This window comes from Otolemur garnettii, unplaced genomic scaffold (genome assembly GCF_000181295.1).
Source record: "Otolemur garnettii isolate 467f Iridium unplaced genomic scaffold, OtoGar3 scaffold00321, whole genome shotgun sequence".
Lineage (NCBI taxonomy): Eukaryota > Metazoa > Chordata > Mammalia > Primates > Galagidae > Otolemur > Otolemur garnettii.
Window position 1 is genome coordinate 240,757 of NW_003852716.1, and position 16,293 is coordinate 257,049.

A 16,293-nucleotide genomic window follows, 5' to 3' on the forward strand; every position below is an offset into this window, starting at 1 on the left:
GGAGTTTTTAAAAAAAAAATAAATAAAATAGATAAACCTTTGGTCACATAACTACAAATGGAAAAGTAAACCCTTAGTAACCTCAATCAGTAATGATAAAGGGGAATTAACAAAAGATGCTACAGAGATACAAAAGATTATCTCTGAATACTACCAGAAACTCTATGCCCAGAAATTTGGCAATGTGAAGGAAATGGATCAATATTTGCAATCACACCCTCTCCCTAGACTTAGACAGGAAGAAATAAATCTCCTGAACAGACAAATTTCAAGCACTAAGATAAAAGAAATGATAAAAAAAACTCACAACAACAACAACAAAAAATGCCCTGGTCCAAATGGCTTCACAACAAAATTCTATCAAACCTTCAAAAAAAGAGCTTATTCCCATACTGCAGAAATTATTCAAAAAAATTGATGAGGAAGGAGTCTTCCCCAACATGTTCTATGAAGCAAGCATCACCCTGATACCAAAAACCAGGAAAAGACCCAACTGAAAAGAAGAACTTCAGATCAATGTCACTAATAAATATACGTGCAAAAATTCTCAACAAAATTCTAGCAAATAGAGTAAAGCTTCCTATCAAAAAAGTCATACATCATCATCAAATAGGTTTCATCCCAGGGATGAAGGCTGGTTTAACATATGCAAGTCTTATAAAAGTAATCCATCATAACAACAGTAGCAAAAACAAAGAGCTATGATACTCTCAAGGGATGCAGAAAAGGAATTCGATAAAATCCAGCATCCTTTTCTAATTAGAACACTGAAGAGTATAGGAATAGGTGGCACATTTCTTAAACTGATCAAAGCCATCTGTGACAAACCCACAGCTAACATTTTCCTGAATGAAGTAAAATTGAAAGCTTTTCTTTCCACATAGAACTGGAACCAGACAAGGTTGTCCTCTAACCCCACTACTATTCAACATAGTGCTGGAAGTTCTAGCCAATACAATCAGGCAAGAGAAGGAAATAAAGGGCATCCAGATGGGAGCAGAGGAGGTCAAACTTTCCCTCTTTGCTAATGATATGGTTTTATAGTTAGAATTCCAAATATTCGACTACAGGACTCCTGGAAGTGATCAAAAAATACAGTAACATCTCAGGATATAACATAAATGTCCACAAGTCAGTAGCATATGTATATGCCAGTAACAGCCAAGATGAGAAGGTAATTAAGGACACAATCCCCTTCACATTAGCTTCAAAGAAAATGAAATACCTAGTACTATACCTAACAAAAGAGGTGAAGGACCTCTATACAGAAAATAATGAAACCCTAAGAAAAGAAATAGCAGAAGATATTAACAAATTGAAGAACATACCATTCTCATGGCTGGGAAGAATCATTGTTAGAATGTCTATACTTCCCAAGGCAATCTACAGATTCAAGCCATCACCATTAAAATACCAACATCATATTGAAGAAGTGGAAAAAAATCGTACTTCCATTTGTATGGAACCTGAAAAAAACTCTGCACAGCTAAGGCAATTCTTACTAGTAAAAACAAAGCCAGGGCATCACCCTACCAGACTTTAGGTTGTACTACAAGGCCATAGTGATAAAAAACAGCATGATATTGGCACAAAAATAGAGACAGACATTTGGAACAGAATAGAAAGAAAACCAGGAGATGATACTAACAGAATAGTAGTTACTAGAAGGGGAAGGAGAGAGACATAGGGGAAGGTTGCTTGAGTGAAACACAATTACAACTAGATAGCAGGAATAAGACGTATGAAGAGTCCCAAAAGTTATCCCTAAAGTTGCCATACATAGGGAAAATAGGAAATTGTATCTAAGTGAAACTTTATTTATGAAATATTCATCACAAAATTTTATAAAATATTTTAGAAACATTCTCAATGTGTTGGACACCTCTTTGTAAAACTTTGTGATGGATATTTTGTAAATAAAGGTACATTTAGCTATAGTTTCCCATATTCCCTATATCTAGTGACTTCTGGGGCAACTTTTGGGGCACCATGTAGTGCTCTATGACACTATAGGGTGACTATAGTTACAATGATTTATTATCTGTGTTCAAATAACTACAAGACAAAATTTTAAATGTTCCCACCATGAAAAGTGGTTTTTGAGGTGATAGATATGCTATACTATTTGATTATTAGACATTTTATACATCTATTAAAATATCACATTGTACCTCATATATGTACAATTATCATGTGTCAATTAAAAATAATTCCAAAACTTATTTTAAGGGGCCAGTTGCAGTGGCTCATGCCTGTAATCCTAGCTCTCTGGGAGGCTGAGGCAGGTGGATTGCCTTGAGCTCAGGAGTTCAAGAACAGCGTGAGTGAGAGTGAGACACTGTATCCACTAAAAACAGAAAAGTTAGATACGTGTGGTGGTGCATGCCTATAGTCTCAACTACTTGGGAGGCTGAGGCAAGAGGATTGCTCAAGCCTTCCATCATCTATAGACCACAAGAGTTTTCCCATGAATATTGCATTCTCCTTCCGTTTGTACCTGGGTATTTTCAATGGCTGATAAGCCCAGACTGCAACATCATAATTTATTAATGAGTAACCTCTGTAGTTGTGAATCTGAAGATATCAAGCTATGTAAAAGTAAATAAATACCAGCCACCTTATTTATCACATATATAAATTTGCCTTCTGAAAGCAGTCACCTTCCAGAGATTTGTTTTACAATTCAACTACAATTCAACTCCCTTTCTTTCTCTAATGTTATTGGAGATTTCCAAGTGTCTTCTTCCATTTTTATGACTTTCTTCACTGACACTAGAGTCATAGGACTCCACATGCAATGCATATAGAGAAAATGTCTCCTCCCACTGCTGCCAGATATATTTCAGTTGGTATTCTGGTTTACATTTTGGTAAATAATTGTTGGTATTCTGATTTTTTCTTAATGGTGACACATTCCCATTTGACTATAATTTAGTTAATGTCAACTCTTACCTATGCTGTAAGTCAAATAGGCTTCTAGGGCTGTCCTGAAAAGTTAACTTTAACTGTAGGTGATTATTTGTATATTCATATAATTGTGTTGGTCCCAGAGCATTTTTAATAGCTATAAAATCCTCTCTTGCTACCATTGTATTCTCAAAGGGATTAGGCACTGATGGCCTCATATTCACCTTTCCTGACACTTCTATTTCATCAATCGCTTCTACCATATTCATCTGAATTGGATTCATTGACAATAGTAGTTATTCTACTCATTTCTACCTTTGGCTAAAAGACCCACTCTCCCGCTTTTCTTTTCTATGTCAAGTTATTCATTTTACTTATTTTTAATTGTACCTGAGCATTTTTCTTTTATTTCTGATTTTCTTCTTGATTCGCCCTCTATTGATGTTGTAAATCTTGAAGGAATTTAGTTATTCTATATTCTTTTGAAAGACACTCAGGAAATGCAACTTACACTATAGTTTATAATATAAAATCACATCCTACATAGCACAGAGAGGCTTTCACTCTCGTCATGTTTTCTCAAGACTCAGTTTTCAATTGGAAGTCCCTCAAAGTTATATAATTCTGGTGATATAAAGTCATAGAAAGTCACTATCATCATCATCTGAATAAGAGTGTTTGCCCTAATACAGGCATATTTATACATTTCCTGGGATGAATACTCCCCCCTTTAACAAAGTGAGCCAATTTACATTCCTGGTCTTTTTCAATTCACCTCAGTGTTTAAGTGCCTCTGCAATTCAGGAGACAGAGCAAGGGACAGGAAACTTTATTGAGCTCTTTCTTAAAGGATCCAAAACTCCCCTCCTTAGGGGCCAAGTAGAAAAGGAAATAAATGAAGTGGACCTGGTAGAGACAGGCAGATCAGAATGCATGCCTTTTCTATGAGAGGCAGCCACAATTCTGTTCCAGTCAAATTACAGCTTTTCTTGTGTATAAGCTCAATGTAGACATTTATTTTGGAAACAGAAGCTTCGAATCTGGATTTGTACAGAAAATTTGCCAAGTTTTAGGTATTGGCAGGCCAAAGCCAGCCCAGTAGCTGCCAGTCTGTAATTTATGTCCTATCCCTAGAGTTTAAAGTGAGTATCTAACACTAGAATTTCTGAGCATTCAACAAAGCCTGACTTAAGAGGCAAACTAAATGAAAAAGCAAAATTATTAGAAGATCATAGAGACCATGTAGTCAGAACAGAAATAACAAGTAATTTGAAAGTACATCTCCAGAACAGAATATATATCTTCCGGATATGACAGTATCTTTGCTCTGATCCTTTACCAGTTTTGTGATTTTTTTGTTTGTTTCGTTTTTCATTTCATAATTTAACTTACCAACAGGAAACTTATTTCATTTAATTTATTTTCAGACAAGGATGTATGTCACAGCAATTAGAGGCTATCTCATGCACTTACTGCCTATAATTACAACCCTCAAGAGTACGCATATTAATCTCATTTTTGCTAATGAAGAAACTGAGGTTTCAAGAAATGAATGGAAAAAAAAAAAAGAAATGAATGAACTGCTCTAAGGTCACACAACCGTAAGTGACCAAGCTTAAGTCTATGCTCTTGCCACTATTCCACAATACTATCTTCTAATATTGACTACATTATTTGTCCCATTTTCATCAAGAGGAGTATAGTACAATCATGAGATTTCACTTATGCTATGAAAATACACTCCTAGAAGACAACACAACATTTAATTAGTATAATCATATCAAGGACTTAATAGCAGGAATTACTGACTCAGGATAAATTTCTAAAAGTGGAATTGCTCAGTAAAATCGCACATTTTACTAAACTTTTTGTGTTTATTAGCAAATTATCCTTCAAATAAGATGTACTTACCAAGTATCATAATTTGTAGAGGAATATGAAGTACCGGTTTCCTGTAATAATAATACTCATACAGTGCTTACTACGAGCAGGTCACTATTCTAAGTGCTTAAAATATGTTATTTATTTGATTTTTCAAAGTAGCTCATTTCACAGATGAAAATACTGAGGTACAGAAAGTTAGGTTACTTGTCAACATCATGTCACTAAAAAGTGGAGGTAATAGAAACACAATTTAAAACTTGGCAGTTGGATTAACTATGTCAAGACTAGATGTTGTATTAGATTTAAAATGTTATTGACAAATATATATTTCATAGGTATTTTATTTTTTAATCTGTACTTTTTATTTAAAGAAGATAAAATAAATTTTTCTTTATTTCCTTCCTTTTACTTTTCTTTATGACAATTTTCTTTTTATAAGACTCTAGTTAATGTTTCGTGGCTATTTTGATCGCAGATGGTTCATTTAAAAAAATTATTTGTAAGAAGTATGTGTATGTCACAGAGAGATGTCATGTGTTATATATGTTGTAGTTTTTTTAGTTTGTCTTTACCCTTTAAATTTTTCTTGTACTTTTGATTTAAAGTTTAAAATGCTTAATTAATGAAATCTACATTAAACTTTCCATTTGTAATTTTTCTTTGTTGTTTTAGAAGGTTGTCACCATGTATCAGTTGCATAAATATTTACTCTAATATTTGTCTGCACGTGGTATGGTTTCATTTTCCATCTAGAATTTATCTTAATATTTGACATGACAGTTCATTGCTGGCACTTTTTCCATCTCTCCAACATTGTTAGGGGTTTATTACTTACCTTATTTCTGTCACTTCAGTGGAACTAGGTAAAGAGAAGAGAAGTGGTGAAAACATAAGCTCAGGAAGCACCATGAACAAGAAAGTTTGTTTTAAAAATAGCTATTTTATTTCTTATGTTTTTTCTTACATGTCTCTGACGTGGTTATGGCTTCCTACTTTTTGAGTATTTTTTGGACACATGGCCATATCTTCCTAACAATGTAATAAAGTCATGAGTTTTCTCTTGTTATCAACCAAAATTTATATAAAGTACTTTCTCCTAATTAAAAAAATACTCTACATCTGTCATTAAATGTACTCATACAACTCTAGTTTTTGTCTATTTGTCTTATTGTTTTTCTTTAAGTTTCAGCTAATTAATGCTATATTGTTCACTAATGAAGGCATATGTGGTCAACTACTAGATTGTTCATTTTATTGATAACTTAAAATATCAAAATTGATGTATCTTAAAATAAAATGTCAAAAAAATCACACAGTAAAAGAAGAGAACCCAAAGAAACTTGTAGGAGATTCAGCAAGGCTGGGTGTATAAGTACGCTTTTGCCCTCCTTTTGTGTGTTTTGGGAAATGAATTATAAACTAAGAGAATCATCAGCTAATAATGGTTTATGTATTTGGCTTATTTATTCAAAGAATTTCTTAGATTTACTTATCCAATTTTACATTTTCTGTTAATTTATTAACATTTGCTTTTATCATATTGTAGGTGTATTCCCTTTCTCTCCTTTTTTATTCTTTTGTGCTCTTTATTTGGATACCTAATTCATTTACTTTCACTGTTTTTTGTTTGGCATTTAAGGTCTTCCAGTGTACAAATTTGACTCTGAGTTCATTCACATTCCATTGCATAAATCAAATATTATTAAACTGGAGCTTGATAAGAATGCACATTCCTGGGCAGCACCTATGGCTCAATGGGCAGGGAACCGGCCCCATATACAGATGGTGGTAGGTTCGAGCCCAGCCCCAGCCAAACTGCAACAAAAAATAGCCAGGCATTGTGGCGGGCATGTGAAGTCCCAACTACTCAGGAGGCTGAGGCAGTAGAATCACTTAAGCTCAGGAGTTGGAGGTTGCTGTGAGCTGTGACTCCATAGCACTCTGCCAAGGGCGACAAAGTGAGACTCTGTCTCAAAAAAAAAAAAAAAGAACAGAAAAGAAAAGAGAAAGAAAAAGAAAAGAATGCATATTCCTGCACACCATTTATTTCACTAGGCTTGAGGTGGGGGCTCAGAAATCTTAATTCTTAACAAGGCTTCCAGGTCAGGAATAGGGAAATACTAGTGTTCTTTTTTTTTTTTTTCAGTTTTTGGCCATGGGTGAGTTTGAACCCACCACCTTTGGCATATGGGGCTGGCGCCCTACTCCTTTGAGCCACAGGTGCTGCTCAGTAATAGTTCTTTTTATAAATTTATTCTAATAAAAACTTTGTGATTTGTTTGTTTTCAAGACGAAGTGTAATTTGGTGGCCAGGGTCAGAGTGCAGTGGAGCCATTATAGCTCACAGCAACCTCAAGCCCTTAGGCTCAAGGGATTCTCCTGCCTCAGCTCCCCAGTAGCTAGATAGGACTATGAGCACAGGCAACCACACCCAGCTAATTTTTTAAAAAACACATTTTTGGTACAAACACCTTTGTTATAATGTGATTTTTGGTCTTCTGGATATATACCTAGTAGAAGAATTGTAGGATCCGAATGGAAGGTCTATTTTTAGATGTCTAAGTGTTCTCCAAACATCTTTCCAAAAGGAATGTGTTAGTTTCCCACTAGCAGTGTAGAACTGTTCCTTTTCCAGCTCAGTTCATAATTGCTAAGTCACGGAAGAAGCCCAAGTTCTAACCCACGAATGGATTAATAAATTGTGGTATATGTATGCCATGGAATATTATGCAGCCTTAAAGAAAGATGGAGACTTTACCTCTTACATTACATGGATGGAACTGGAACATATTCTTCTTAGCAAAGCATCTCAAGAATGGAAGAAAAAGTTTCCAATGTACTCAGCACTACTATGAAACCTATTTATAGCTTTCCTATAAAAGCTATAACCCAATTATAGCCTAATAAGAAGGGGAAAGGGGAGAGGAAGGGGAAGGGAGGGAGAAGGATGGATGGAGGGAGGGTAATTGGTGGAACCACACCTACAGTGCATCTTACAAGGATACATGTGAAATTTACTAAGGGTAGAATATAGATGTCTTAACTCAATAACTAAGAAAATGCCATGAAGGCTATGTTAACCAGTTTGATGTAAATATTTCAAATTGAATACAAAACCAGTACATTGTACCCCATGATTGCATGAATGTACACAGCTATGATTTAATAAAATAAAATAAAAAACACATTTTGTAGAAAAGAGGTCTCCCTATTGTTCAGGCTTATCTCCAACTTCTGGCCTTAAGCAATCCTCCCACCTTGACCTCCCAAAGTGCTAGGATTATAGGCTTGAGCCACCCCACCCCACTTCTGGAAAGAATTTTAATTTGTTATTTAAGTTTCAGTATTCAATTTTGTTTTAATTTTCAAATCATTGGGGAGGGTTTTTCATGCTTTAATTATTAATATCTAGCCTTATTCTATTGAAATTAAAGATGACCTATAATATTTTATTAATATTTTCTTCGTATTTATGAAAAGATGCAGCCATATCATAACAAGTACTGCTATTTTCACCACCGAGAATTAACTGCTGCTGATATTTTACCATATTTTCCTCCATTTTAAAGATAAAAATGCATTTTTACAGATTTAATTCAATTTACCTTTAATCACTACCCTATATTTATTCCTTTTTCTCTCTTTCATGGGGGCAAGTTTGGCATATTTCTAATAGAATATTTCACATACACATATGAATGCTTCTATAAATCCATTAGCATGCTGTTTGGTATATGCTAATTGATTAGATTTTTGATTTGAAGCTATTTCATTTCTTTATCTCTGTATTCTGTTAATCATATTACTCATACTAATCAACTCCCCTATTGATGGATATCATATGCCAATATATTTTTGTCTTACTTTTGTATTTATTAAGGTATCGTTCACTTAATGACCCAGAAATGCTACTAAATGTTCCCTGGATACATGGGGGAGAGGAAGAATTTTCTATATGGTCAGAAATGTATAGGTAAATTTGAATATATTTCTTCTATTTTTCAAATTCTCTTTCTCTGGACTACTGTATCTTTGTTGCTCTTGCTTAACCTGTAATGAAATTAAGTAAATCTGTTAATGTCTGCCTACTATTGTGTGCCTGTCAATATGTACCTTTACTCCTCCCCTAAGATACCTTTCTGCAATGCATACCTATAAAAACAATCAGAAAATTCAAAATCCTATAAAAATAAGAGCTATGCATAATTTTGGCACTAATAACCACCATTAGCATATTGGTATAATATTTTCCATATGTTATTACATATACACATACAGTTTACATATACAACAAACTTCAAAAATTAGTATAAAATAAAAATATATTTGTTGTTTTTTAAAATTTAAATATAAATGCTTGTATAGTTTCTAACTGTATAGCAATAGATAAAGCCCAAAGTGAGAATACTCTGTGATTTAGCTACAACTGTAGTTTATTTCATGTATAACTTTCAAGATACTTCATATCAATCACTCATTTCTTAAATTATAGTGCATATAATTTTATTGTATGATAGTATGTGCGTGACTAACCCCATGTAAACAGACATATTTAAGCAATATTTTTAAATGCTACAGTGCATATACATTTTATGCATATATTCTCGTGCATCCTAGGTGAAGTGCCTAAAGTATTTCTAAATAAAGATAGACACATTTAAAATGTTGATATATACGGTATTTTCAAATTGTCCTATGATTATAACAATTCAAAATTCGACCAGTACTGTAGTACATTTTCACAGCTCCTTGTCAGGTAGGTTTAACATTATTTCTCATCTTTTTCAACAAGATAAGCCAAAAGTAGAATCTCATTGTTTTAATTTGATTACTACTGAGATTAATCATCCTTTTTAACGTCTACTGGCCATTTGCACTCCTTTAGTACAATGTGCTCTCCTGCCTAGTCTTTTCCACTTCCCCTATTGGGAATTGTTCCGCTTTCCTTAGGCTTTTTCAGAATTCTTTATTATTTGTCTTTCGCCTTTAAAATGGGATTGCTTCCATTCACGCTTTCATCCCTTCACTACCTTACAGATTGCTGATATACATTCTCCATCGGTCTTTTGAGGTCTATTATAGAAGCTGGCTCCCTCCCTCTCAGTCTCATAAATTTTGTTCTCCTCTCTCTCTTTGTTTTTCTCTCTCCCTTTCTCCCTGTTTTCTTTTCAGTGCAGAAGTTTTTGGTTTTGACCCAGCTAAATTTATCAATCTGGGCCTGGCTACGCGTCAGCAGAGGGGGCGGGGAGGCGAACGCGTAGCCGTGGGGAGGGAAAGGGGCGGGGAAGAGCGGGCGGAGCTGCTGCAGGAGTTGGTGAGAGTGCGCGCGGTCGGATCACACGCGGCGGCAGCGGCGGCGGCAGCGGCGGTGGCGGCCCTGAGACTTGAACGCTGAGACCTCAGCCTGCGGCCTACGCCCAGCCCTTTCTCCACCGGAGGACCAGGAAACCGCAGTCTTCATCACAGAGGTACGGTGCTCCGCGCTCCCCGCCGGGTTTAGCCCAGCCCTCTGCGGCGGTGCCTCCTTCCTCCTTCCTTCGCTTTCTCTTGTCGCCCGCGCCTTCCCGGCCCGCCTGCGTCACCGCGGCCGCCATGGCTGAGAACGGAGAGAGCAGCGGCCCCCCGCGCCCCTCCCCCGGCCCTGCTGCGGCCCAAGGCTCAGCAGCCGCCGCAGCTGAGCCCAAAATCATCAAAGTCACTGTGAAGACCCCGAAAGAAAAAGAGGAATTCGCAGTGCCCGAGAATAGCTCGGTCCAGCAGTTTAAGGAAGCGATTTCGAAACGCTTCAAATCCCAAACCGATCAGCTAGTGCTCATTTTTGCCGGAAAAATCTTAAAAGATCAAGATACCTTGATCCAGCACGGCATCCATGATGGACTGACTGTTCACCTTGTTATCAAAAGCCAAAACCGACCTCAGAGCCAGTCCACACAGCCTAGCAATGCCGCGGGAACTAACACTACCTCCGCGTCAACTCCCAGGAGTAACTCCACACCTATTTCCACAAATAGCAACCCGTTTGGGTTGGGGAGCCTGGGAGGACTTGCAGGCCTTAGCAGCTTGGGCTTGAGCTCTACCAACTTCTCTGAGCTCCAGAGTCAGATGCAGCAGCAGCTCATGGCCAGCCCAGAGATGATGATTCAAATTATGGAAAATCCCTTTGTTCAGAGCATGCTTTCGAATCCCGATCTGATGAGGCAGCTCATTATGGCCAATCCACAGATGCAACAATTGATTCAGAGAAACCCAGAAATCAGTCACCTGCTCAACAACCCAGATATAATGAGACAGACCCTTGAAATTGCCAGGAATCCAGCCATGATGCAAGAGATGATGAGAAATCAAGACCTAGCTCTTAGCAATCTCGAAAGCATCCCAGGGGGCTATAATGCTTTACGGCGCATGTACACTGACATTCAAGAACCGATGCTGAATGCAGCACAAGAGCAGTTTGGGGGTAATCCATTTGCCTCGGTGGGGAGCAGTTCCTCTTCCGGGGAAGGTACGCAGCCTTCCCGTACAGAAAATCGAGATCCACTACCCAATCCATGGGCGCCTCCGCCAGCTACCCAGAGTTCTACGACCACCAGCACAACCACAAGTAGTGGCGGTGGCTCTGGCACTAGCTCCAGCAATGCCACGGGGAACACTGTGGCTGCAGCTAATTATGTTGCCAGTATCTTCAGTACCCCAGGAATGCAGAGCCTGCTGCAACAGATAACAGAAAACCCCCAGCTGATTCAGAATATGCTGTCTGCGCCCTATATGAGAAGCATGATGCAGTCACTGAGCCAGAATCCAGATTTGGCTGCACAGATGATGCTGAATAGCCCGCTGTTTACTGCAAATCCTCAGCTGCAGGAGCAGATGCGTCCACAGCTCCCGGCTTTCCTGCAGCAGATGCAGAATCCAGACACACTATCAGCCATGTCAAACCCAAGAGCAATGCAAGCTTTAATGCAGATCCAGCAGGGGCTACAGACATTAGCCACTGAAGCACCTGGCCTCATTCCAAGCTTCACTCCAGGTGTGGGTGTGGGGGTGCTGGGAACCGCCATAGGCCCTGTAGGCCCAGTCACTCCCATAGGCCCAATAGGCCCTATAGTCCCTTTTACCCCCATAGGCCCCATTGGGCCCTTAGGACCTACTGGCCCAGCAGGTCCCCCTGGCTCCACCAGCTCTGGTGGGCCCACTGGGCCCACTGTGTCCAGCTCTGCACCCAGTGAAACCACGAGTCCAACATCAGAATCTGGACCCAACCAGCAGTTCATTCAGCAGATGGTGCAGGCTCTGGCTGGAGCAAATCCTCCACAGCTGCCGAATCCAGAAGTCCGGTTTCAGCAACAACTGGAACAGCTCAACGCAATGGGGTTCTTAAACCGTGAAGCAAACTTGCAGGCTCTAATAGCAACAGGAGGCGACATCAATGCAGCCATTGAGAGGCTGCTGGGCTCCCAGCCATCGTAATTACATTTCTGTACCTTGAAAAAATTGTATCTTATTTTTGATAATGGCTCTTAAATCTTGAAACACACAAAATAGTGCTTATACTTTCATTTTGATTCTTTTAAATCTGTCTAGTTATAAATCTAATGTGATGCATTTTAAGGTGGAGGCCTTCCTCCTACATTCCTTTCTCCCTCCTTCTTTTGCCTTTTTTCTCCCTTTCTCCATTCCTCCTGTCTCCTTTCTTTCCTCCCTCTTTGTTTCCTTTCTTGCTTTCTCCTTTTCCTTTGACTTCCTTCCCTCTCTGTTTTGAATGATGGAAATCAATTTTGTTTCACTTAAAGGTGTTGCATGCATACACTTCTGTTTATTCTGCTTTTATTGTGATTTTTGGAAACAGATATCAACTTTCACAGTTGGGTGAACAAGTTTTGTCCTACAGATGTCCAATTTATTTGCATTTTAAACATTAGCCTATGATAGTAATTTAATGTAGAATGAAGATATTAAAAACAAACAAATTATTTGAAGCTCTCTAATTTGTGGTACAATATTGCTTATTGTGACTTTGGCATGTATTTTTGCTAGCAAAATGCTGTAAGATTTATAATATTCATTGATCTTTTTTGCTATATTTATACACATTACATTAAGCACAATTGGAACTATACATCTAAAAATACTATAATAGAATATCTGAGCATATTATCTGTAATCAACATGAGAACGAGTACAAGAAATATTTCTGCAGCTAGGTGTGTCTCAAAATTTTGTAGAATCTTACAGCATCTTTGATAAACTCAGTGAAAATGTTGGCTAGGAAAGTTCAGTTAATACATAGTAGAAATGTTTATCCTGGTATCTCTAAGTATACATTTAATTGTACAGAAAATTTACAGTGTAATGTTGTGTCAACATTTGCAGATTGACTGTATGTATATGACCTTAATCTTTGTGCAGCCTGAAGGATCAGTGTAGTAATGCCAGGAAAGTGCTTTTTACCTAAGACTTCCTTCTCAACTTCTCCCAAAAAGATACCCTAATATGCATTTTGATTTGAAATTGGAAATGTAATTTTCGCTGAAAGTGTCATGTGATGTTTGCATTACTTTTAACTGCTATGTATAAAGAAAAGTGTATCTTTTGACTTTATCAGTTACTTCTCTTGTGCACAGGGAAAAATGCTTTAAAAATGGCTAAAAAAAATAAAAAATTTTAAAATGGATAAATCTTTTCCTTTTTGCCTTCTGGCTCTAGAGTCATGTTAAGATTATATAAATCTTACCCTGTATTTCTCTAACTTCTATGGTTTTATTTAAAATTTTTATTTGCCCGATCTAAAATTATTTTGATATATTGGTTTGGTATTCTAAATATTTTGCCCCCAAAGTATAGCCAGTTGTTATCTTCCCCCTATATTTGAAATGTTATATATGTATACATATATGTATACATACATATATACACAGACACACATATGCACCTAGACTTTATTCTTATTCTGTGATTGGATTATCTTTAGTTCCAATGAACATCATATCCCTCGTGCACCAGCCTATAGTTATTGAGTTAGAAATACGATTTCTTGTGTGTTAGGTTGAATCTCCCTTCAATCTTTTTTATTTTAGCTTTTTATAATTTCTGACATGTTTATTTTACCAGATGAACTTTACCATTTATAGGGTTTTCACAAAAAATAAATTGGGAATTTAGTTGGGATTGTCTTAAATTTATATATTGATGATAACTACAAAATTGCATTGCTTTCCAGAAACATGGTATGTTGCCACATTCTAAAAAAGCTTTTTATAAACTTCAAGAGAGTTTTATTTAATTAAATCCTGTGTATCTTACAATAAATGTATTTCTAGATAATACAGACACATAGAGAACACATTAATACTGCTAATGGGAGCTCTAGAGAATAATTTATTTTCAAAGATTATTTTAAATTGGCAATTTATGAAATTATTAATTTCAGAAATAATTAGTTGATCCTTTTGTGTTTTTTCTAGTAATCATATTAATGATATGATAAGTATATGTTCTTCTTTCCAAAATTTATAACATACTTTTTGACTGCCTGGGTTAAATATTTCTACAACAGTTGCTAAATAATAAAGGTAATAAAGGTGGCAGTGACATTTTTGTCTTTCTTCTCATAACCAGAATATGTTCTGTAGCAATTCCAAATTGCATTTTGTGAAAAAAACATTCCTCTGAGAGATGAGCAAGTAAGTTTGCAAAATGCTGTACACTAAAATCCCTCTTAGAAACTCAGTGTGCAGTAAATGTTGGCTGGTATTACTTTTTATAAATAAGTAGGTTCTTTCATTAAAAAAAAAAAGACTATCTTGTCTAAGTCAGCATGTCCAAAAGTTATTTGAGTAAGGAGCCACTTTTTTTTTCTATTAAACACAATAACATTTGACCCATTATAGGGTTACTCAGAACCCCAACTTAGGAAACAGTAATTTATTATTTTACTGCTATATGATGCTGGGTGTTTGACAAAGGCAATACCTGCCATAATAAATTTTAAAATTATAATGACAAAGATGATTTGATATGAAAATAAGTACCCAAACTGGAGGTATAGAAAATAGCAATAAATAATTCTCCATAGGAGAAAGCGAATATTTTCTGAAGCCTACCTTAGCCGGTTTTGTGATGAATTTCTTTCAGATATTCAAGGAACAGATAATTCCTTAATTAAAGTTTTGCCAAATTATTATCTACTTTTTAATATATTTTGTTTTCTCTCTGAAAAGTTATAAGTCTTTGATTTTTTTAAGTCTACATTCTCTCTGCTTTCTTGGGTTTTTTTGTTTGTTTGTTTGTTTTTGTTTTCTTTGAGACAGAGCCTCAAGCTGTCACCTTGGGTACACTGCCATGGTGTCACAGCTCATAGCAACCTCCAATTCCTGAGCTTAAGTGATTCTCTTGCCTCAGCCTCCCAAGTAGCTGGGACTACAGGTGCCCACCACAACGCCAAGCTATCTTTTTGGTTGTAGTTGTCATTGTTTGTCAGGCCTGGGCCGGATTCGAGCCCTCCAGCTCTGGTGTCTGTGGCTGGCACCTTAGCCACTTGAGCTACAGGCACCAAGCCATCTGCTTTCTTGTTTATTAATATTTGCTTATAACTTTATTTTGGCCTCTTTTTTAATTTCTTTTAACTATTCTTCCTATATCTCTGACATGATGTAATTACCTCCCATTATGTTGCAGTCTTCTTTTACAGGCTCAGTTTTTGTTGCATATTTTCATTTATAGTCGATCCACAATTTATCCATTTATCCATCAGTGAATCAAAAAGGGTATATCCTGATCTGCTATTTCTCCCTCTCTAATAAGAGTGGAGCTATTCTTGTGTCCTTTCACTGCTCAGTGGGTTGTCACACCCTCCCTAAACTTATACTGGGTGGCTGAGAGGTGTAAGTTTGTATTACTACTGGCTCTGTGATACAACAAGATAAAGTAATAAGAAGGGAGCTAGGGCCAGGGCAAACCCAGTAGGAGAACTTCACCCCTAAGACAGATTTCCTCATTTGATCTTTTGGCCTTTACTTCAGGTATCATATATCTTTTAGAACTTATATTATGGGGGCAGGGTCAAGAGGGAGAAAATCAACAATGTTGGAACATAGAGACTCTTGAATCAGGTTGAGACTACTGTATTTGAGAAACCATGATCAAGAGACACCTATATTTGGGTGTGACTAAGCTTCCCTCTAAGAGGGGATGGCTTGCTCCAAATTCTGATGATCTGCCTTGTTACAATAGGAATAAAAAGAGTAATTATTCTCAAGATCTTGCACAAAGATTGGGGTGTCAGGAGATCCATTTTCCTGTGTCTCATGTTTACCAAGGGATTCAAATTCAGGCTTTGATATTATCCTCAAATGAATTGATAAGTCTAGCCATAGAACCAGACTGACCTAGTAAAAAATGTTTGTTGTACAACATAATATGATCCATGTAAAAAATGTAAACTATTTGGTAATTTTGATATTTTTAACTTAGTATTATTTTATTTAAAAAATATACTGGGAGACA

At 36.8% G+C, this 16,293-nt stretch overlaps 1 protein-coding gene across 1 annotated transcript; it reads left to right on the forward strand.

Annotated features, from left to right (window-relative positions):
• Window positions 1-10,100: 10,100 nt before the first annotated feature.
• Window positions 10,101-13,462, forward strand: UBQLN2 (ubiquilin 2). Its single transcript, XM_003803521.2, has one exon. It carries the CDS (start codon window positions 10,384-10,386, stop codon window positions 12,256-12,258), a length of 1,875 nt encoding a protein of 624 aa, XP_003803569.1. The 5' UTR covers window positions 10,101-10,383; the 3' UTR covers window positions 12,259-13,462.
• Window positions 13,463-16,293: the final 2,831 nt, after the last annotated feature.

Bases quoted from the DNA above. Each gene is read 5' to 3' on its own strand.
- UBQLN2 (XM_003803521.2), top strand. From the start codon at position 10,384: ATGGCTGAGAACGGAGAGAGCAGCGGCCCCCCGCGCCCCTCCCCCGGC.